The 21340-nt window shown below is 43.8% G+C and overlaps 1 protein-coding gene and 1 pseudogene across 1 annotated transcript; one reads left to right on the forward strand and one right to left on the reverse strand.

The window, feature by feature from the left end:
• LOC124008050 overlaps nt 1-6280 on the forward strand; it is a 52593-nt pseudogene extending 46313 nt beyond the window's left edge.
• A 6303-nt stretch (nt 6281-12583) lies between these two features.
• Nucleotides 12584-17436, reverse strand: LOC124008051 (phospholipid phosphatase-related protein type 3-like). Its single transcript, XM_046318955.1, has 8 exons — nt 17148-17436; nt 16823-16880; nt 16460-16633; nt 16030-16242; nt 15729-15955; nt 15188-15638; nt 12826-13271; nt 12584-12713 (listed from the first exon to the last, which is right to left on the reverse strand). The coding sequence occupies exons 1-8, from the start codon at nt 17306-17308 to the stop codon at nt 12584-12586; spliced, it is 1860 nt and encodes a 619-aa protein (XP_046174911.1). The 5' UTR covers nt 17309-17436.
• Between the last annotated feature and the right edge of the window lie 3904 nt (nt 17437-21340).

The raw sequence follows: 21340 nt of genomic DNA on the forward strand, positions 1-21340 counted from the left end.
GGTTATCAATACTGTCTATATTAGAGTATAGGTTATCAATACTGTCTATATTAGAGTATAGGTTATCAATACTGTCTATATTAGAGTATAGGTTATCAATACTGACTATATTAGAGTATAAGTTATCAATACTGTCTCTACTAGAGTATAGGTTATCAATACTGTTTATATTAGAGTAGAGGTTATCAATACTGTCTCTACTAGAGTATAGGTTATCAATACTGTCTATATTACAGTATATGCTATCAATGCTATCTATATTATAGTATATGTTATCAATACTATCTATATTACCATATAGGTTATCAAAAATAGTTATATTACATTATAGGTTATCAATACTATATTTATTACAGTGTATGTTATCAATACTGTACATTATAGGTTATCAATAATATCTATATTGCAGTCTGGGTTATCAATACTATCTATATTAGAGTAGAGTTTATCAATACTATCCATATTACAGTATAGGTTATCAATACTGTCTATATTAGAGTATATGTTATCAATACTGTAAATTACAGTATAGGCTATCAATACTATCTATATTACAGTATAGTTTATCAATACTGTCTAAATTACAGTATAGTTTATCAATAATCTCTATATTACCGTATAGGTTATCAAAAATAGTTATATTACATTATAGGTTATCAATACTATATATATAGTAGAGTATAGATTATCAATACTATCTATAGTCGAGTATAGGTTATCAATACTGCCTATATTATAGTAGAGGTTATCAATATTGGCAGTGTTACAGTAAAGGTCATCAATACTGTCAATAGTACAGTATATATTATCAATACTATCTATTCTACAGTATAGATAATCAATAATTTCTAAATTACACTATATGTTATCAATACTCTCTATATGAAATGATAGGTTACAAATACTCTATATTGCATTATAGGTTATCAATACTATCTATATTGCAGTATAGGTTATCAATACTGTCTATATTAGTGTTTAGGTTAACAATACTGTCTATATTACAGTATTGGTTATCAATACTATCTATATTAGAGTATAGTTTATAAATACTATATTACACTAGAGGTTATCAATATTGTCAATATTACCTTTCTTTCTCTCTCTCTCACTCTCCCCCCTCCCTCTATCTCTCTCTCCCCCAGTCCCTCCCCTTGTGTCTCTGACAGCTGCAGCCTCCACAGACACCAGCAGCCTCGCCCCCTCCTCCTCCCCCGTCTTCCCCCTGCCTGCCCCCCTTCCTCCTCAGCCCTCCTCTCCTGCCCGGGACATCAAGGAGAACAAGAGGGTCCACTTTGATCTGGAGAGTCTACACAGCTACCGTCTACACACACACACCGCCTCATTCTGGGGACGTCCTGGCATGGTGGGGCGACACGGCCTGGGAGGTACACACTCACTCTAACACACACATTTGTTTTACCGTCCTTGTGGGGACCAAAACATTTATTCCCATTCAAAATCCTATTTTCCCTAACTCCTAATCCTTACCCTTAACACCTTGTTACGCACGCCACTATGAAGAGGGAACGCAACACCTTGCTACAACTAAACTCTCTGTGAAGTGAAAAAGGTCTGGACTGTAGGTGCAAGTAAGAATGACAACAGGCAGAATGTGGTACCGTTTACAAGGACTTTATTCCTTTACACGGTAATATGGGGAAAAGGGGCTGGACGGAACCAAAGCAAAGAAAGTAAATCTCAAAGCCCCCCCCCTCTCCTATCTTACCTGCCTACCCACTACTTACCTAATTTAGCACCACCTGGTGCCCTAACCAAAATACAGGGGGTGGTCCGCCCAGGTCTTACCTAGTGTGCCTAGACAGCGAATATGCTACGGGTATATGTATGCCCACGGGCCTCTTGCCTAAGCACTCCCTAGGTGCCTTCCCCTTCCCCCCTGGGAACAAATGAAACAGAATATTTAAACAATTTCACAAACAAACTAAGAAACAAACAAAGGACATCAAATAAGCTCTATCTGAGCAACAAACTCACAAAACATACCAACTCTCAGCAATGAACTCCCAGCAAAATCTCTAGCAAAAACTCTAGCAAAATCTCTTTCCTACACAATTCTCTCTAGCAAATCTACTTCCAGCAAAATTCTCTCTAGCAAATCTACCTCCAGCAAAATCTTCTAGCAAATCTACTTCCAGCAAAATCTCTCTAGCAAATCTACCTCCAGCAAAATCTCTCTAGCAAATCTACTTCCAGCAAAATCTCTCTAGCAAATCTACTTCCAGAAAAATCTCTCTAGCAAATCTACTTCCAGCAAAATCACTCTAGCAAATCTACTTCCAGCAAAATCTCTCTAGCAAATCTACTTCCAGCAAAATCTTCTAGCAAATCTACTTCCAGCAAAATCTTCTAGCAAATCTACTTCCAGCAAAATCTCTCTAGCAAATCTACTTCCAGCAAAATCTTCTAGCAAATCTACTTCCAGCAAAATCTCTCTAGCAAATCTACTTCCAGCAAAATCTTCTAGCAAATCTACTTCCAGCAAAATCTCTCTAGCAAATCTATTTCCAGCAAAATCTTCTAGCAAATCTACTTCCAGCAAAATCTTCTAGCAAATCTACTTCCAGCAAAATCTCTCTAGCAAATCTACTTCCAGCAAAATCTCTCTATATGTAACGTCGTTCGTCTGTTGTATGAAGAGAGTCAGACCGAAATGCAGCGTGTAGGTTACTCATGACTTTAATGAAAATAATCGCGGTACATGAAATAACTGGGAGCACTAGCGGAGCTGGGCAGACTGGGAGCACTGGCCGCGCTGGGCAGACTGGGAGCACTGGCGGAGCTGGGCAGACTGGGAGCACTGGGCTGACTGGGAGCACTGGCCGCGCTGGGCAGACTGGGAGCACTGGCCGCGCTGGGCAGACTGGGAGCACTGGCCGCGCTGGGCCGACTGGGAGCACTGGCGGTGCTGGACAGACAGGAGACTCCAACAGCGCAGGAGAGGAGAAAAGCTCTGGCTGAGCTAAACAGGCGGGAGACTCCAACAGCGCAGGAGAAGAGAAAAGCGCTGGCTGCGCTGAACAGGCGAGGCGCACTGGAGGCCTGGTGCATGGTGCTGGAACTGGTGGTACTGGCTCGAGGACACGCACAGGAAGCCTGGTGCGGGGAGCTGCTACCGGAGGACTGGTGTATAGAGGTGGCTCTGGATAGACCGGACCGTGCAGGCGCACTGGAGCTCTTGAGCACCGAGCCTGCCCAAGCTTACCTGGCTCGATGCCCACTTTAGCCCGGCCCATAGGAAGGGCTGGTATGTGCCGCAGCTGGCTCTGCACCCGCACTGGAAACACCGTGCGCTCCATAGCATAACACGGTGCCTGCCCGGTCTCTCTAGCCCAACGGTGAGCACAGGGAGTATGCGCAGGTCTCCTACCTGGCATAACTATTCTCCCTTCTAGCCCCCCCCAATACATTTTTTGGGGTGACTTTCCGGTTTCCAACCACGTCGCCGTGATGCTTCCAATAATCGCGGTGACAATAATCGCGGTACATGAAATAACTGTATATGAAAACAACAAACGAAACGTGAAACCTATTACATCCTATCTGGTGACTACAACACTAAGACAGGAACAAACACCCACAAAATACAACGCGAACTCAGGCTACCTAAATACGGTTCCCAATCAGAGACAACGATAAGCAGCTGACTCCAATTGAGAATCGCCTCAGGCAGCCAAGCCTAACTAGACACACCCCTAATCATACACAATCCCAATGAATACAAACCCCAATACGAAACACAACATATAAACCCATGTCACACCCTGGCCTACCCAAACATATACCAAAAACACAAAATACAATGACCAAGGCGTGACACTATAGCAAATCTACTTCCAGCAAAATTCTCTCTAGCAAATCTACTTCCAGCAAAATTCTCTCCTCCTGCACAGAACACTGGCTTTTATATAGCTTCTGGTATAGGTAATTGGAGACAGCTGCGTCTTGACGAGGGGCGGGGTCAGCTCTCCAATTAGCCCTGGAGTCGACCAATCAGCTGCTTGATGGATTTCAGGAAGCCATTTCCTGAAATAAACACATGCAAACATACAAACTACAACACATAAACTGGGGAACGTAACAACCTAACCCTAAAACTAAACCTAACCCTATCTCTTAACCCTAGTTCTAACCCTATACCTAACCACTAAGCCTAAAATACACGTTTTCCCTGTGGGGATCAGCGAAATGTCCCCAGAATTTTCCTTGTTTCACTATCCGTTAGTAGACCCACAAGATTGTAAAACCAAACCACACACACACTTTACAAGCTTTATTTGAATCCACAAATCACATTCCCTTCAATGAGATTCAGAGAAAAGGTCACATAGTTTCTGTCTTCCCCTGTCTGTTCCAGGGTGTCTGGGTGGTTTATCTCCTCCTCAGGTTAGCCTGCATGCTAACGGTGGCCCAGCATCGGCCCTGGCCTCCCCCGGCCTGGTCCTGCCTCCTCTGGGGAACCCAGGCAACCAGGCCTTCCTGTGGGAGGGAGAGCTCCAGGAGGTCCAGGGGAGGATCGAGACGTTCACAGCCCAGCTGAGAGACGCCGTGGCCAGGAGGGCCGAGATACAGACCTGCCTGGAGAACCATAAAATGAACCAGAGCACAGATACTGCTGTCAAACTGGAGAAAGACAAGGTTGGCCAGTCACAAAGCCTGGAGAGAGTGAGAACCAACGCAGAGAAAGATAGAACCAAGGAAGAGAGAGAGGGGATCAACCAGGAGAAAGGGAGGTGTGGCAGATCAAATCTCTGTTGCAGCCTGGACAGAGACAGAGACAGAGACAGGACAAGCAGGGACAGTTCCACTATGAGACAAACAGCCAGACAGGACACAGACAGGGACAGACTGTTACACCAATCAGAAACTGAGAGAGACCGAGATGACCAATCAAAAAGCATGGACAGAAATGGGAGCAGCCAATCACATTCCTCCAACATTCTGCAGACAGGGAGGAACAGCCAATCAGAAGCTCTGACCATCCTACAGAGGAGGAGAGAGATCCAATCAAAAACCTCCACCAGCCTGGACAGAGAGACAACCAACCAATCAGGTGCTGTCAATACACTGCAGGGAGAAAGAACTGTCCAATCACGTAACTCCACCAGTCTGGAGAGAGGAAGAGCCAGGCAATCAGGTGCAGTGAAAGACCAGGAGAGGGGGAGAACTGTCCAAACACGGACAGGGGCTGGTCTGGACAGACTGAGAGCTAGCCAATCCAGTGCCTGCACTGGGAATCTGGTTAGAGAACGTCCCGCCCCCATGGACACCCAGAAGAGTTTGTGTTAGTCGTTTGATTGGTTATTTATTAGAACACAAAAGACCAATTAGAGGGCTGGAAAAGAATCTGACAGGTCCAAATGATGATGAGTTTTAAAAAACAATGACAGAGATGTGGCACTGGTCCATTTGCCTCTGATGTCAACGGCTGCTGTCTGTTAACAAAATGTCTGATCAGAACTTTACCCATCTACTGTTTGTCTCCACTAGGTGTGTTTCCTTTTTGTTTCTAACTACTAATAGCTCTCTCTCTTCATCTCGTACCCCTGGGTTGTGTTCACTAGGAACCAAACAGAACAAAACGGGAAGGGACCTACCTGATTTTGTCCAATAGAATCTCTCGTTTTTGTTGCAGAAAGTTTTTCTGTTTGGAGCGAACGGTTTCCGTTGCAATGGTTTGTGATTAATGTATACACCCCAGGTCTGTAGTCAGTTCTCGGTGGGTCATTCAAGGTACACATGGGGCTCCTAAATGTTCAATCAAGTGCTATTTCCACCCGACCGGGTAAGAATCGGCTATCCCAGAGGGCAAACTACACGTGTCCACTGTCATTGTCATGACTGATCCTCTATAAGGACCTTGAGTTGGTTTGATACTATGCAGTTGAATTGAATTTACTTTAATGGAATTTGTATGTTGGATGTCATGGTGGTGTCAAATGTATGTAACAAAAGTCGAACCTGGAAGTGGATGAATTAGGTGGACGTGGAAAGACAGAAGGCGGTTGTATTTGAGCCTATAGCAGGTGTTTTAGAAGAGATGCAGGTTGTTAGGTGACCTGTAGAGGACTGAGGAGTGTTGTAGATCTGATGTTCTGGTGTTGATGGGTCGTGTTCGGTGTCCCATAATGCTGCCTATAACAACAGCTATATGTCTCATTCTCACACACAACAGAATTGTATCAGCATATTATTGGGACTCGTATCATGTTGTTGTATATCAATTCCATATTTTTAAATTAAACATTTATATACTGGTTTTAATGCAACACATTACCACAGACTGTAGTGACAGTCTATACCACAAGGTGGTGCCTGGATCTCTCTCTCTCTCTCTCGCTCTCTCACACACACACACACACACACACACACACACACACACACACACACACACACACACACACACACACACACACACACACACACACACACACAACCTACTCAACTAAGCAACTGAAACATTATTTCATGGATGAGAAGGAAAATATTATAATATTTCACTGTCATAGTAATAACAATTTTCATTTTGTCTTTCCCTCAATTCTGTGATATTTAGCAACACAGAGATCCCCCCCACCCCCAACACATACACACAATCACACATAAAGGTGTGCACACACACACAATCACACATAAAGGTGTGCACACACACACAATAACCCAGTTATAGTAATTCACTGTGAAATTAAAAGACAAACCTCTCATCGTTAATCCACCCAAAATCACACGCTCTGATTACATGATCCTGACAAGCAATTAGAACACTGCTGCGCCTCACTCGTATGAATCAAAGCTCCGATTTAACTCATCTGTACAAGTGTGTGTGTGTGTGTGTGTGTGTGTGTGTGTGTGTGTGTGTGTGTGTGTGTGTGTGTGTGTGTGTGTGTGTGTGTGTGTGTGTGTGTGTGTGTGTGTGTGTGTGTGTGTGTGTGTGTGTGTGTGTGTGTGTGTGTGTGTGTCACAGTGAACAAAATGAGGTCAGACAACAGTTGTATGGATGTTATACATCTGACATATTGACATATTTACTCAGGCATACGGAGCAGAGGTAGGGGAATATATATGCACACACACAGTCCCCATTCCCAGTGACTCTGGTCTGTGTGAAGCCTGCAGGATATTTTAGTCTTAGTCACGCATGTTAGAACACACACACATTAACCCACGCATCCTAAAATACATCTTTCTGCATCACTGTTTGTTGTTCTCTCTTTATCTCTTTCTCCATCTCCGTCCCTTCATATCTCTGTGAGAAGTGAGACAGTACGAGATATGGACCTACAGTAGAGAGATATATGGATACAGTAGAGAGAGATATGGACAGACAGTAGAGAGAGATATGGACACAGTAGAGAGATATATGGATACAGTAGAGAGAGATATGGACAGACAGTAGAGAGAGATATGGACACAGTAGAGAGATATATGGATACAGTAGAGAGAGATATAGACAGACAGAAAGAGATATGGACAGATAGTAGAGAGAGATATGGTCACAGTAGAGAGAGAAATGGACAGACAGTAGAGAGAGATATGGTCACAGTAGAGAGAGAAATGGACAGACAGTAGAGAGAGATATGGACACAGTAGAGAGAGAAATGGACAGACAGTAGAGAGAGATATGGTCACAGTAGAGAGAGAAATGGACAGACAGTAGAGAGAGATATGGGCACACAGTAGAGATATTAAGAGAAATGGACAGACAGTAGAGAGAGATATGGTCACAGTAGAGAGAGAAATGGACAGACAGTAGAGAGAGATATGGGCAGACAGTAGAGATATTAAGAGATATGAACACAGTAGCGAGAGAAATGGACACTGTAGAGTGAGATATGGACACAGTAGAGATATTAAGAGATATGAACACAGTAGCGAGAGAAATGGACAGACAGTAGAGAGAGATATGGACAGACAGTAGAGATATTAAGAGATATGAACACAGTAGCGAGAGAAATGGACACTGTAGAGTGAGATATGGACACTGTAGAGAGATATGGACAGACAGTAGAGAGATATATGGACAGACAGTAGAGATATTAAGAGATATGAACACAGTAGAGATATTAAGAGATATGAACACAGTAGCGAGAGAAATGGACAGACAGTAGAGAGAGATATGGACAGACAGTAGAGATATTAAGAGATATGAACACAGTAGCGAGAGAAATGGACACTGTAGAGTGAGATATGGACACAGTAGAGATATTAAGAGATATGAACACAGTAGCGAGAGAAATGGACAGACAGTAGAGAGAGATATGGACAGACAGTAGAGATATTAAGAGATATGAACACAGTAGCGAGAGAAATGGACACTGTAGAGTGAGATATGGACACTGTAGAGAGATATGGACAGACAGTAGAGAGATATATGGACAGACAGTAGAGATATTAAGAGATATGAACACAGTAGCGAGAGAAATGGACACTGTAGAGTGAGATATGGACACTGTAGAGAGAGATATTGACACTGTAGAGAGATATGGACAGACAGTATAGGGAAAGAGATATGGACACTAGAGATCTGGACTGACAGTAGAGAGAGAAAGCGATATGGACACAGTAGAGCGAGATATGGACACAGTAAAGAGAGAGAAAGAGAGATGGACACAGTAGAGAGAGAGAAAGAGATATGGACACAGTAGAGAGAGAGAAAGAGATATGGACACAGTAGAGAGAGAGAAAGAGATATGGACACAGTAGAGAGAGAGAAAGAGATATGGACACAGTAGAGAGAGAAAGAGATATGGACACAGTAGAGAGAGAGAAAGAGATATGGACACAGTAGAGAGAGAGAAAGAGATATGGACACAGTAGAGAGAGAGAGAAAGAGATATAGACACAGTAGAGAGAGAGAAAGAGATATGGACACAGTAGAGAGAGAGAAAGAGATATGGACACAGTAGAGAGAGAGAAAGAGATATGGACACAGTAGAGAGAGAGAAAGAGATATGGACACAGTAGAGAGAGAGAAAGAGATATGGACACAGTAGAGAGAGAGAAAGAGATATGGACACAGTAGAGAGAGAGAAAGAGCTATGGACACAGTAGAGAGAGAAAGAGATATGGACAGACAGGAGAGAGAAAGAGATATGGACACAGTAGAGAGAGGAAGAGCTATGGACACAGTAGAGAGAGAGAAAGAGATATGGACACAGTAGAGAGAGCATGAGATATGACACAGTAGAGAGAGAAAGAGATATGGACAGACAGAGAGAGAGAAAGAGATATGGACACAGTAGAGAGAGGAAGAGCTATGGACACAGTAGAGAGAGGAAGAGATATGGACAGACCGTAGAGACAGTAAGAGATATGAACACAGTAGAGAGAGCAATATGGACAGACAGTAGAGAAAGATATGAAGAGACAGAGAGAAGGGTTTGAGACAGAGAAGGGAATGAGACAGACAGAGCGGAGGCCTTTGTGTTGTTCTGTTGAATCACTCCTCATATGAAGGCCACCTCAGTCCTCCGGACAGTTCTACACACACACACACTGCTGCAGAGTGTTGAGATGTCTGTGATGGAGTGTGTGTGTGTGTGTGTGTGTGTGTGTGTGTGTGTGTGTGTGTGTGTGTGTGTGTGTGTGTGTGTGTGTGTGTGTGTGTGTGTGTGTGTGTGTGTGTGTGTGTGTGTGTGTGTGTGTGTGTGTGTGTGTGTGTGTGTGTGTGTGAATAGAGGATCTTTTTCACTACTCCAGGGATAACATCTATATTCTTGACAACTAAAGACTCCTCCAACCTCATGTCTGTGCTTCGGCTCAGTGGGCTAACACGGTCTTCAGACACAAACCACCAATGCCAGTCAGTCACACAAAATTCAATGAATTTTCAAATAGACATTTCCTTAGTCAAGGAGTTTAAAACCATTACCTGGAAACACAAGTTTAAATAAACAGTAGCCCATGAAAAAGAACAGTAATATAATATTAGTATTTACATTGGTAATAAAGACAAAAAGGTAAATAAATGACATCTCTGGAAAAGGCAGCATTTTTGTTTCTTAGAAGTCATAATACAAGTTCATAGAAACACAATGAAGTAGAACACACTCATTCACACACAGAAACACACATGCAAGACAGACACACCCTCACACTCATACATACACATGCAGACTAACACCAGTATTCAACCGTTCTATTATCAAGAGAGGATATCCACTACAGAACAAGTCATTCTGCTGCTAGGCAACCGATGCACACAGACCACACCCACAAGTCTACACAGTCTTTAATCACCATTTATCTTATTGTATTGTCAGTGGGGGTTTGATTAGCAACAAATGAGCTTAAAAATAATTTATATTATTGCATGTAAATTTATACAATTGGAGTTGAGTCTGTATACGTGTGTGTGTGTGTGTGTGTGTGTGTGTGTGTGTGTGTGTGTGTGTGTGTGTGTGTGTGTGTGTGTGTGTGTGTGTGTGTGTGTGTGTGTGTGTGTGTGTGTGTGTGTGTGTGTGTGTGTGTGTGTGTGTGTGTGTGTGTGTGTGTGTGTGTGTGTGTGTGTGTTGTAATCTGAATTAAAAATCATATCTAAAATCCCAAAATTCAAGTTTCCTAAAAGTAGTGCACTGTGTTAGTGGTCTGTAGCGCAGAGCCCCACCACCAAACCACTTCCCACAGCTGTGTGTGTGGATCTGTTCACATTGTTAAGACAAATGTCCCCTCTAGTCTTTGTCTCCCCCTCTTTGTTTACTGTAGTAATCCTCTCCAAATGTCCCCTCCAGTCTTTGTCTCCCCCTCTTTGTTTACTGTAGTAATCCTCTCCAAATGTCCCCTCCAGTCTTTGTCTCCCCCTCTTTGTTTACTGTAGTAATCCTCTCCAAATGTCCCCTCCAGTCTTTGTCTCCCCCTCTTTGTTTACTGTAGTAATCCTCTCCAAATGTCCCCTCCAGTCTTTGTCTCCCCCTCTTTGTTTACTGTAGTAATCCTCTCCAAATGTCCCCTCCAGTCTTTGTCTCCCCCTCTTTGTTTACTGTAGTAATCCTCTCCAAATGTCCCCTCCAGTCTTTGTCTCTCCCTCTTTGTTTAGTGTAGTAATCCTCTCCAAATGTCCCCTCCAGTCTTTGTCTCCCCCTCTTTGTTTACTGTAGTAATCCTCTCCAAATGTCCCCTCCAGTCTTTGTCTCCCCCTCTTTGTTTACTGTAGTAATCCTCTCCAAATGTCCCCTCCAGTCTTTGTCTCCCCCTCTTTGTTTACTGTAGTAATCCTCTCCAAATGTCCCCTCCAGTCTTTGTCTCCCCCTCTTTGTTTACTGTAGTAATCCTCTCCAAATGTCCCCTCCAGTCTTTGTCTCCCCCTCTTTGTTTACTGTAGTAATCCTCTCCAAATGTCCCCTCCAGTCTTTGTCTCCCCCTCTTTGTTTACTGTAGTAATCCTCTCCAAATGTCCCCTCCAGTCTTTGTCTCCCCCTCTTTGTTTAGTGTAGTAATCCTCTCCAAATGTCCCCTCCAGTCTTTGTCTCCCCCTCTTTGTTTACTGTAGTAATCCTCTCCAAATGTCCCCTCCAGTCTTTGTCTCCCCCTCTTTGTTTACTGTAGTAATCCTCTCCAAATGTCCCCTCCAGTCTCTGTCTCCCCTCTTTGTTTACTGTAGTAATCTCTCCAAATGTCCCCTCCAGTCTTTGTCTCCCCCTCTTTGTTTACTGTAGTAATCCTCTCCAAATGTCCCCTCCAGTCTTTGTCTCCCCCTCTTTGTTTACTGTAGTAATCCTCTCCAAATGTCCCCTCCAGTTTTTGTCTCCCCCTCTTTGTTTACTGTAGTAATCCTCTCCAAGATGTTCACTTCCGTTCCTCCTTTTCCCCTCCTCTTCTTCGTCTCTACAGTAAGTCAGTGGAATGGAAACCTGAGAGAGATCCTATATACAGTATAGTACAGCTGGTGAGTATAGTCAGTATAGTTGTATAGTCTAGTCAGATGGTAGTTGGTGGTAAATCAACTACTAGTGCTGCTATTGTTTCTGTTGTCTTTAGTGATCCAGTCTCCATGCTCCTGACGACCTTTGTTCACACGCTCCACCTCCACTGTTAGACCCTGACTTAGCAGTGTTCTATGTCGCGTTATAACCTCCACTACTGTTAGACCTTGACTTAACAGTCCTCCCAAGTCTTACTCTGCAGTGTCTTGTAGGTTTTGCTGTTATGTCGCATCTTATCTTCTTTAAGTCATCTCATGTCCTTCTCCTACTCTGCAGTGTCTTGAAGATCAGCTATTTGTCTGTTTCCATCTGGACCCTTTCTCAGTATTGAAGTAGTGTTCGGATTATTGTGACTCCTCTACGCCAAGTTATAACCTCCATTATATTACATTTTAACTCCTAAGTCGTCTCATAACCTCCTCTCACTCATTTAAGTCATGTAGTAGATCTCCTGACTGTTAGGTCTCCCCAAAATGTGTTACATTTAATAACGTCCCCTGACTGTATGGTTATGTAGAGGTACTACTGTCTATCTTAATTTATCTATGTCGTCTTATAACCTCACGCTCTGTATTATCCCCTATTTTCTCGTAGTCTGTTTTTAGTAGTGTTACTGTCTATTATAACTCCTCTATGTCGCGTTATAATCTCCTCTCCGTCTGCATGGTCTTGTAATAGACTTCTTGATCAGCGCGGCTGTGGGCTGAGACAGTGGGCCGGCGGGGAGGGTCATAGAGCGGGGGAGGGGGGAGTAACTGTCCAACAGCAGATCTGGATGAGGAGGGGGAGGGAGAGGGGAGTAGAAGTGGGGAGGAGGGGGAGGGAGGGGTGAGTAGGAGGGGGAGAAGGGGAGGGAGGGGGAGGAGATGGGTTGAGGAGGGGAGGGAGGGTGGAGGAATCGGTCTCGCTGGGCGAGGAGGAGCAGATAGAGTCTGATTTCACAGGAAGTGTTCGGTATTCCCGATAGTCCGGTGCGGAGACTTTCTCCTGGCGCTGCAGCGCCCCCCTCTGGCCCTGCTCACCGACGCTCCCGCTGGTGGTGTTCCTCCGCTCCCAGGGGGTCCCGTTACCGGCAGCTGTTACTCTGGCCCCCAGGGTCCCGTTACTAACACTGCTAGACACCCTGACCACAGGGTGATGAGGGGCGTGAGCGTCTATGGTGACAATACTCCCGGTAACGCTCCCGGTGTGGCTGTCATGGTCAGAGGGGACCCGGTAGTACGGCGACTCAGAGCTTCCTGTTGAAGACCCTCCCCCACAGGAAGAGGTGGAGTCAGAGCCCTTGGCAGAGGAGCTGATTGGTCCATGCTGCTTGGACATGGCAATGACCTATAGGATGAACAGGAGATGGTTAGCTAGTTACTTCACTAGTTAGAATGTAAATCAACAGTTCATTTAGCTAGTTACTTCACTAGTTAGAATGTAAATCAACAGTTCATTTAGCTAGTTACTTCACTAGTTAGAATGTAAATCAACAGTTCATTTAGCTAGTTACTTCAGCTAGTTAGAATGTAAATCAACAGTTCATTTAGCTAGTTACTTCAGCTAGTTAGAATGTAAATCAACAGTTCATTTAGCTAGTTACTTCACTAGTTAGAATGTAAATCAACAGTTCATTTAGCTAGTTACTTCACTAGTTAGAATGTAAATCAACAGTTCATTTAGCTAGTTACTTCAGCTAGTTAGAATGTAAATCAACAGTTCATTTAGCTAGTTACTTCAGCTAGTTAGAATGTAAATCAACAGTTCATTTAGCTAGTTACTTCACTAGTTAGAATGTAAATCAACAGTTCATTTAGCTAGTTACTTCACTAGTTAGAATGTAAATCAACAGTTCATTTAGCTAGTTACTTCACTAGTTAGAATGTAAATCAACAGTTCATTTAGCTAGTTACTTCACTAGTTAGAATGTAAATCAACAGTTCATTTAGCTAGTTACTTCACTAGTTAGAATGTAAATCAACAGTTCATTTAGCTAGTTACTTTACTAGTTAGAATGTAAATCAACAGTTCATTTAGCTAGTACTAGTTAGAATGTAAATCAACAGTTCATTTAGCTAGTTACTTCACTAGTTAGAATGTAAATCAACAGTTCATTTAGCTAGTTACTTCACTAGTTAGAATGTAAATCAACAGTTCATTTAGCTAGTTACTTCACTAGTTAGAATGTAAATCAACAGTTCATTTAGCTAGTTACTTCAGCTAGTTAGAATGTAAATCAACAGTTCATTTAGCTAGTTACTAAATCAACAGTTCAGCTAGTTACTTTAGAATGTAAATCAACAGTTCATTTAGCTAGTTACTTCACTAGTTAGAATGTAAATCAACAGTTCATTTAGCTAGTTACTTCACTAGTTAGAATGTAAATCAACAGTTCATTTAGCTAGTTACTTCACTAGTTAGTAAATGTTCATTTAAATCAACAGTTCATTTAGCTAGTTACTTCAGCTAGTTAGAATGTAAATCAACAGTTCATTTAGCTAGTTACTTCAGCTAGTTAGAATGTAAATCAACAGTTCATTTAGCTAGTTACTTCACTAGTTAGAATGTAAATGTTCATTTAGCTAATGTAAATCAACAGTTCATTTAGCTAGTTACTTCAGCTAGTTAGAATGTAAATCAACAGTTCATTTAGCTAGTTACTTCACTAGTTAGAATGTAAATCAACAGTTCATTTAGCTAGTTACTTCACTAGTTAGAATGTAAATCAACAGTTCATTTACAGTTACTTCACTAGTTAGAATTAAATCAACAGTTCATTTAGCTATTTACTTCACTAGTTAGAATGTAAATCAACAGTTCATTTAGTTACTTCACTAGTTAGAATGTAAATCAACAGTTCATTTAGCTAGTTACTTTACTAGTTAGAATGTAAATCAACAGTTCATTTAGCTAGTTACTTCACTAGTTAGAATGTAAATCAACAGTTCATTTAGCTAGTTACTTCACTAGTTAGAATGTAAATCAACAGTTCATTTAGCTAGTTACTTCACTAGTTAGAATGTAAATAAATCAACAGTTCATTTCAACAGTTCATTTAGCTAGTTACTTCACTAGTTAGAATGTAAATCAACAGTTCATTTAGCTAGTTACTTCACTAGTTAGAATGTAAATCAACAGTTCATTTAGCTAGTTACTTCACTAGTTAGAATGTAAATCAACAGTTCATTTAGCTAGTTACTTCACTAGTTAGAATGTAAATCAACAGTTCATTTGAACTAACTCAGATTTGATATTTATCTCACCTGCACCACTCGCAGCTGATTGGTCGGCTGATTGGGCGGCTGATTGGGCGTCTGATTAGGCACACGCGGAGTCATCACAGGGATAGGTCCCTCCCTGACTCGTTCCCCTCCCTGGTTGAGTGACATCAACTTGGCACGCGTCACCGCGCTCTTAGGGGAGACGGGGGGAGGTAGAGAGGAGACAGAAGGAGGTAGAGGGGAGACAGTAGGGGGGGGTCTAATCCCCTCCTTAGGGATATGCACCAGTGGGGCTGGCGCTGGGGTAGCCGTGGCAACGGCTCTATTGGCCGACTGTACCATCGGATAAAGGGAGGGAGGATTCATCACCCCTGTCTCGCCCCCTCCTCCTGCTCCTCCCTCTCCTCCAGATGTGTCCGTCTCTCCCTCCTCCTCGCTCCGTCTCTCCACAGAGCGCTGCTGTCTCCACTCCTGCACCAGCGGTGGTCGCAGCCTGACAGATCACACATGATGTGTTTGACTTGACGATTAATACCAGGGTTGTATGACACACACCTACAACACACACTAGCCACAAACGTACCTTGGTTGTGACCTGCGGGGGTCGAAGGACAGGTGGAAGGCCATGTGACGCTGGTTGGAGGGGTCGTCTCCGGGGGGCGAGGTGCTGCTGCTGCTGTTGGCGACGCGGGGTAAGGTATTGCTGAATGTTACCATGGTTTCCTTTCCCATGGTGCAGCGGGGTGCCAGGAGCTCCACGTCAGCACTGGCCCTCTTCAGAGATGCTACGCTGGCCTTCTCCCTACGAACCTACAGAACAACATAGTGTGGCTAACTACTAATACTAACCACGACAACACAACCTGTCTCCCTTCATCTCGTACCTTGCAGCGTCCAGTGCCCAGTTCCTCCCTGCTGTCTGAGGGTCTGGGTGTCTTGCTGCGGTACAGAGAGCCGTGCTGAGAAACATGACCTCCCTGGGCTCTTCCCCTCACCACCACCTCCCTCTGCTGCTGGGGGGGGGACGCAGCCCTCCGGCCAGGCTGGGGGAGGCAGTCCTCCTCGGATGACCTGAAGTTACCTACTGCATACAGAGACTAGAGGGGGGGTACGGAGGGAGGGGAAGGAGAGGTGGAGATGGCGATAGAGAGAGAGGGATAGAAGCGTGAAATCTGTTGAGACAGGCCTTCTAAAAAAAATAACAGTGAAATTCTCCCCCTGAGAACTCTTAAAAGATTATTAATTCCCATCTCTCTGTCTCTTTCTCAGTCTACCCCCACACACACACACACACACTCACACACACACACTCACCAGGTAGACTCCTATGCCAGCTCCTAAGGCATAGCCAACATAGACATCTCTGGGATGGCAGCGGTGTTGTGTGATCTGAGTCAGTCCGGCTATACCTGCAGCCAGACAGTATCCAAACACCAGCACCGGCTTCACCAGCTTAGTACTACTGCTGATCACACTGTTCAAATACATCTACACACACACACACGGAAGTACGCATGCACACACACACAAAGTTAGAACTTTTGCGGATGGCAATGTTTCCAATTTTAACTTCAAATGCATCTTCATAAAGTCAGGCAGTCAGGCAGTCAGTCAGGCAGGCAGATAGGCAGGCAGGCAGACAGGCAGGCAGACAAGTTAGTAGCTGTCAGTGCTTACAGAGATGTAGACAGCAGCGAAGCCAGAGAGCGTTGCATGCTGGGACGGAAATGCTTTCCTGAAGAGAAGGAGAGGAGAGTAAGAATCAGGGAGAGAGAGGGAGACGTGATGCAGAGAGAGAAGGAGAGATGGAGGTTTAATTGAAACTGGAGAACACAGAGAGTGTGTGTGTGTGTGTGTGTGTGTGTGTGTGTGTGTGTGTGTGTGTGTGTGTGTGTGTGTGTGTGTGTGTGTGTGTGTGTGTGTGTGTGTGTGTGTGTGTGTGTGTGTGTGTGTGTGTGTGTGTGTGTGTGTGTGTGTGTGTGTGTGTGTGTGTGTGTGTTACCTGGCAGACAGGATGGCATACAGATCTTTCCCAGAGCAGATGTCCTGTGTGATGTAGTTGTCCTGGTCACATGATATCCCAGGCAGCGTGTAATTGGGCTGACAGACAGTCAGGAAGAAAGGGGTGGGATAACCAGTAGCCAACTGGATGATGTCTGTCATTAGGGCTGTTGCCAGGAGACCAAACACATGAACACCTGGGAGAGAAGGACGAGGGATGGAGGAGAGAGAGGGGGAGACGGGGAGAAGGGATGGAGGAGAGAGAGGGGAAGACCGGGAGAAGGGATGGAGGAGAGAGAGGGGGAGACAGGGAGAAGGGATGGGGGAGAGAGAGGGGGAGAAGGGATGAATGAGAGAGAGGGGGAGAAGGGATGAAGGAGAGAGAGGGGGAGGGAGGAGCATGCACCATGTAACAGTTATCTGAGACATCTGAAGACGTCTCCCCTGTCCTCATTCCCTCTACATCTCTCTCTCCCCTGTCCTCATTCCCTCTACATCTCACTTTCCCCTGTCCTCATTCCCTCTACATCTCTCTCTCTCCCCATGTCCTCATTCCCTCTACATCTCTCTCTCCCCTGTCCTCATTCCCTCTACATCTCTCTCTCCCTGTCCTCATTCCCTCTACATCTCTCTCTCCCCTGTCCTCATTCCCTCTACATCTCTCTCTCCCCTGTCCTCATTCCCTCTACATCTCTCTCTCCCCTGTCCTCATTCCCTCTACATCTCTCTCTCTCCTGTCCTCATTCCCTCTACATCTCTCTCTCCCCCGTCCTCATTCCCTCTACATCTCTCCTAGGCTATCATTACTCTCTGAAGTAGATTATCTCCCTAGGCTATCACTACTCTCTGATGTAGATTCTCTCCCTAGACTATCACTACTCTCTGAAGTAGATTCTCTCCCCAGGCTATCACTACTCTCTGAAGTAGATTCTCTCCCCAGGCTATCATTACTCTCTGAAGTAGATTATCTCCCTAGGCTATCACTACTCTCTGATGTAGAACCTCTCCCTAGACTATCACTACTCTCTGAAGTAGATTCTCTCCCCAGGCTATCACTACTCTCTGAAGTAGATTCTCTCCCTAGGCTATCATTACTCTCTGATGTAGATTCTCTCCCTAGGCTATCATTACTCTCTGATGTAGATTCTCTCCCTAGGCTATCACTACTCTCTGAAGTAGATTCTCTCCCTAGGCTATCATTACTCTCTGAAGTAGATTCTCTCCCTAGGCTATCACTACTCTCTGATGTAGATTCTCTCCCTAGGCTATCACTACTCTCTGAAGTAAATTCTCTCCCTAGGGTATCACTACTCTCTGATGTAGATTCTCTCCCTAGGCTATCACTACTCTCTGAAGTAAATTCTCTCCCTAGGCTATCATTACTCTCTGAAGTAGATTCTCTCCCTAGGCTATCGTTACTCTCTGAAGTAGATTCTCTCCCTAGGCTATCATTACTCTCTGAAGTAGATTCTCTCCCTAGGCTATCATTACTCTCTGAAGTAAATTCTCTCCCTAGGCTATCATTACTCTCTGATGTAGATTCTCTCCCTAGGCTATCATTACTTCTGATGTAGATTCTCTCCCTAGGCTATCGCTACTCTCTGATGTAGATTCTCTCCCTAGGCTATCACTACTCTCTGATGTAGATTCTCTCCCTAGGCTATCATTACTCTCTGATGTAGATTCTCTCCCTAGGCTATCATTACTCTCTGATGTAGATTCTCTCCCTAGGCTATCATTACTCTCTGATGTAGATTCTCTCCCTAGGCTATCACTACTCTCTGATGTAGATTCTCTCCCTAGGCTATCATTACTCTCTGAAGTAAATTCTCTCCCTAGGCTATCATTACTCTCTGAAGTAGATTCTCTCCCTAGGCTATCATTACTCTCTGAAGTAAATTCTCTCCCTAGGCTATCACTACTCTCTGATGTAGATTCTCTCCCTAGGCTATCACTACTCTCTGATGTAGATTCTCTCCCTAGGCTATCATTACTCTCTGAAGTAGATTCTCTCCCTAGGCTATCATTACTCTCTGAAGTAGATTCTCTCCCTAGGCTAGCATTATTACATGAAGTAGATTCTCTCCCTAGGCTATCACTACTCTCTGAAGTAGATTCTCTCCCTAGGCTATCATTACTCTCTGAAGTAGATTCTCTCCCTAGGCTATCATTACTCTCTGAAGTAGATTCTCTCCCTAGGCTAGCATTATTACATGAAGTAGATTCTCTCCCTAGGCTATCACTACTCTCTGAAGTAGATTCTCTCCCTAGGCTATCATTACTCTCTGAAGTAGATTCTCTCCCTAGGCTATCACTACTCTCTGAAGTAGATTCTCTCCCTAGGCTATCATTACTCTCTGAAGTAGATTCTCTCCCTAGGCTATCATTACTCTCTGAAGTAAATTCTCTCCCTAGGCTATCACTACTCTCTGATGTAGATTCTCTCCCTTGGCTATCATTACTCTGAAGTAAATTCTCTCCCTAGGCTATCATTACTCTCTGAAGTAGATTCTCTCCCTAGGCTATCATTACTCTCTGAAGTAAATTCTCTCCCTAGGCTATCACTACTCTCTGATGTAGATTCTCTCCCTAGGCTATCACTACTCTCTGATGTAGATTCTCTCCCTAGGCTATCATCACTCTCTGAAGTAGATTCTCTCCCTAGGCTATCATTACTCTCTGAAGTAGATTCTCTCCCTAGTCTAGCATTATTACATGAAGTAGATTCTCTCCCTAGGCTATCACTACTCTCTGAAGTAGATTCTCTCCCTAGGCTATCATTACTCTCTGAAGTAGATTCTCTCCCTAGGCTATCATTACTCTCTGAAGTAGATTCTCTCCTAGGCTATCATTACATTCTGATGTAGATTCTCTCCCTAGGCTATCACTACTCTCTGATGTAGATTCTCTCCCTAGGCTATCATTACTCTCTGAGTAGATTCTCTCCCTAGGCTATCACTACTCTCTGAAGTAGATTCTCTCCCTAGGCTATCATTACTCTCTGATGTAGATTCTCTCCCTAGGCTATCATTACTCTCTGATGTAGATTCTCTCCCTAGGCTATCATTACTCTCTGAAGTAGATTCTCTCCTAGGCTATCATTACTCTGAAGTAGATTCTCTCCCTAGGCTATCACTACTCTCTGAAGTAGATTCTCTCCCTAGGCTAGCATTATTACATGAAGTAGATTCTCTCCCTAGGCTATCATTCATGAAGTACTCTCTGAAGTAGATTCTCTCCCTAGGCTATCATTACTCTCTGAAGTAGATTCTCTCCCTAGGCTATCATTACTCTCTGAAGTAGATTCTCTCCTAGGCTAGCATTATTACATGAAGTAGATTCTCTCCCTAGGCTATCACTACTCTCTGAAGTAGATTCTCTCCCTAGGCTATCATTACTCTCTGAAGTAGATTCTCTCCCTAGGCTATCATTACTCTCTGAAGTAGATTCTCTCCCTAGGCTATCATTACTCTCTGAAGTAAATTCTCTCCCTAGGCTATCATTACTCTCTGAAGTAGATTCTCTCCCTAGGCTATCACTACTCTCTGAAGTAGATTCTCTCCCTAGGCTATCATTACTCTCTGATGTAGATTCTCTCCCTAGGCTATCACTACTCTCTGATGTAGATTCTCCCTAGGCTATCATTATTCTCTCTGAAGTAGATTCTCTCCCTAGGCTATCATTATTACATGAAGTAGATTCTCTCCCTAGGCTATCACTACTCTCTGAAGTAGATTCTCTCCCTAGGCTATCATTACTCTCTGAAGTAGATTCTCTCCCTAGGCTATCATTACTCTCTGAAGTAGATTCTCTCCCTAGGCTATCATTATTCTGAAGTAGATTCTCTCCTAGGCTATCATTACTCTCTGAAGTAGATTCTCTCCCTAGGCTATCATTACTCTCTGAAGTAGATTCTCTCCCTAGGCTATCACTACTCTCTGAATGTAGATTCTCTCCCTAGGCTATCATTACTCTCTGAAGTAGATTCTCTCCCTAGGCTATCATTACTCTCTGAAGTAGATTCTCTCCCTAGGCTATCATTACTCTCTGAAGTAGATTCTCTCCCTAGGCTAGCATTATTACATGAAGTAGATTCTCTCCTAGGCTATCACTACTCTCTGAAGTAGATTCTCTCCCTAGGCTATCATTACTCTCTAGATTCTCTCCCTAGGCTATCATTACTCTCTGAAGTAG

This window comes from Oncorhynchus gorbuscha, linkage group LG21 (assembly GCF_021184085.1).
Source record: "Oncorhynchus gorbuscha isolate QuinsamMale2020 ecotype Even-year linkage group LG21, OgorEven_v1.0, whole genome shotgun sequence".
NCBI lineage: Eukaryota > Metazoa > Chordata > Actinopteri > Salmoniformes > Salmonidae > Oncorhynchus > Oncorhynchus gorbuscha.

What these genes read in the sequence shown, in the direction of transcription:
- LOC124008051 (XM_046318955.1), bottom strand. Translation starts at nt 17,308, where the DNA reads ATGACAGACATCATCCAGTTGGCTACTGGTTATCCCACCCCTTTCTTC. An exon ending in TGGGCACTGGACGCTGCAAG is followed by an intron (nt 15,956 to 16,029) that starts GTACGAGATGAA and finishes GTTGTTCTGTAG; the next exon opens with GTTCGTAGGGAGAAGGCCAG. An exon ending in CCCCGCAGGTCACAACCAAG is followed by an intron (nt 15,639 to 15,728) that starts GTACGTTTGTGG and finishes GTGATCTGTCAG; the next exon opens with GCTGCGACCACCGCTGGTGC.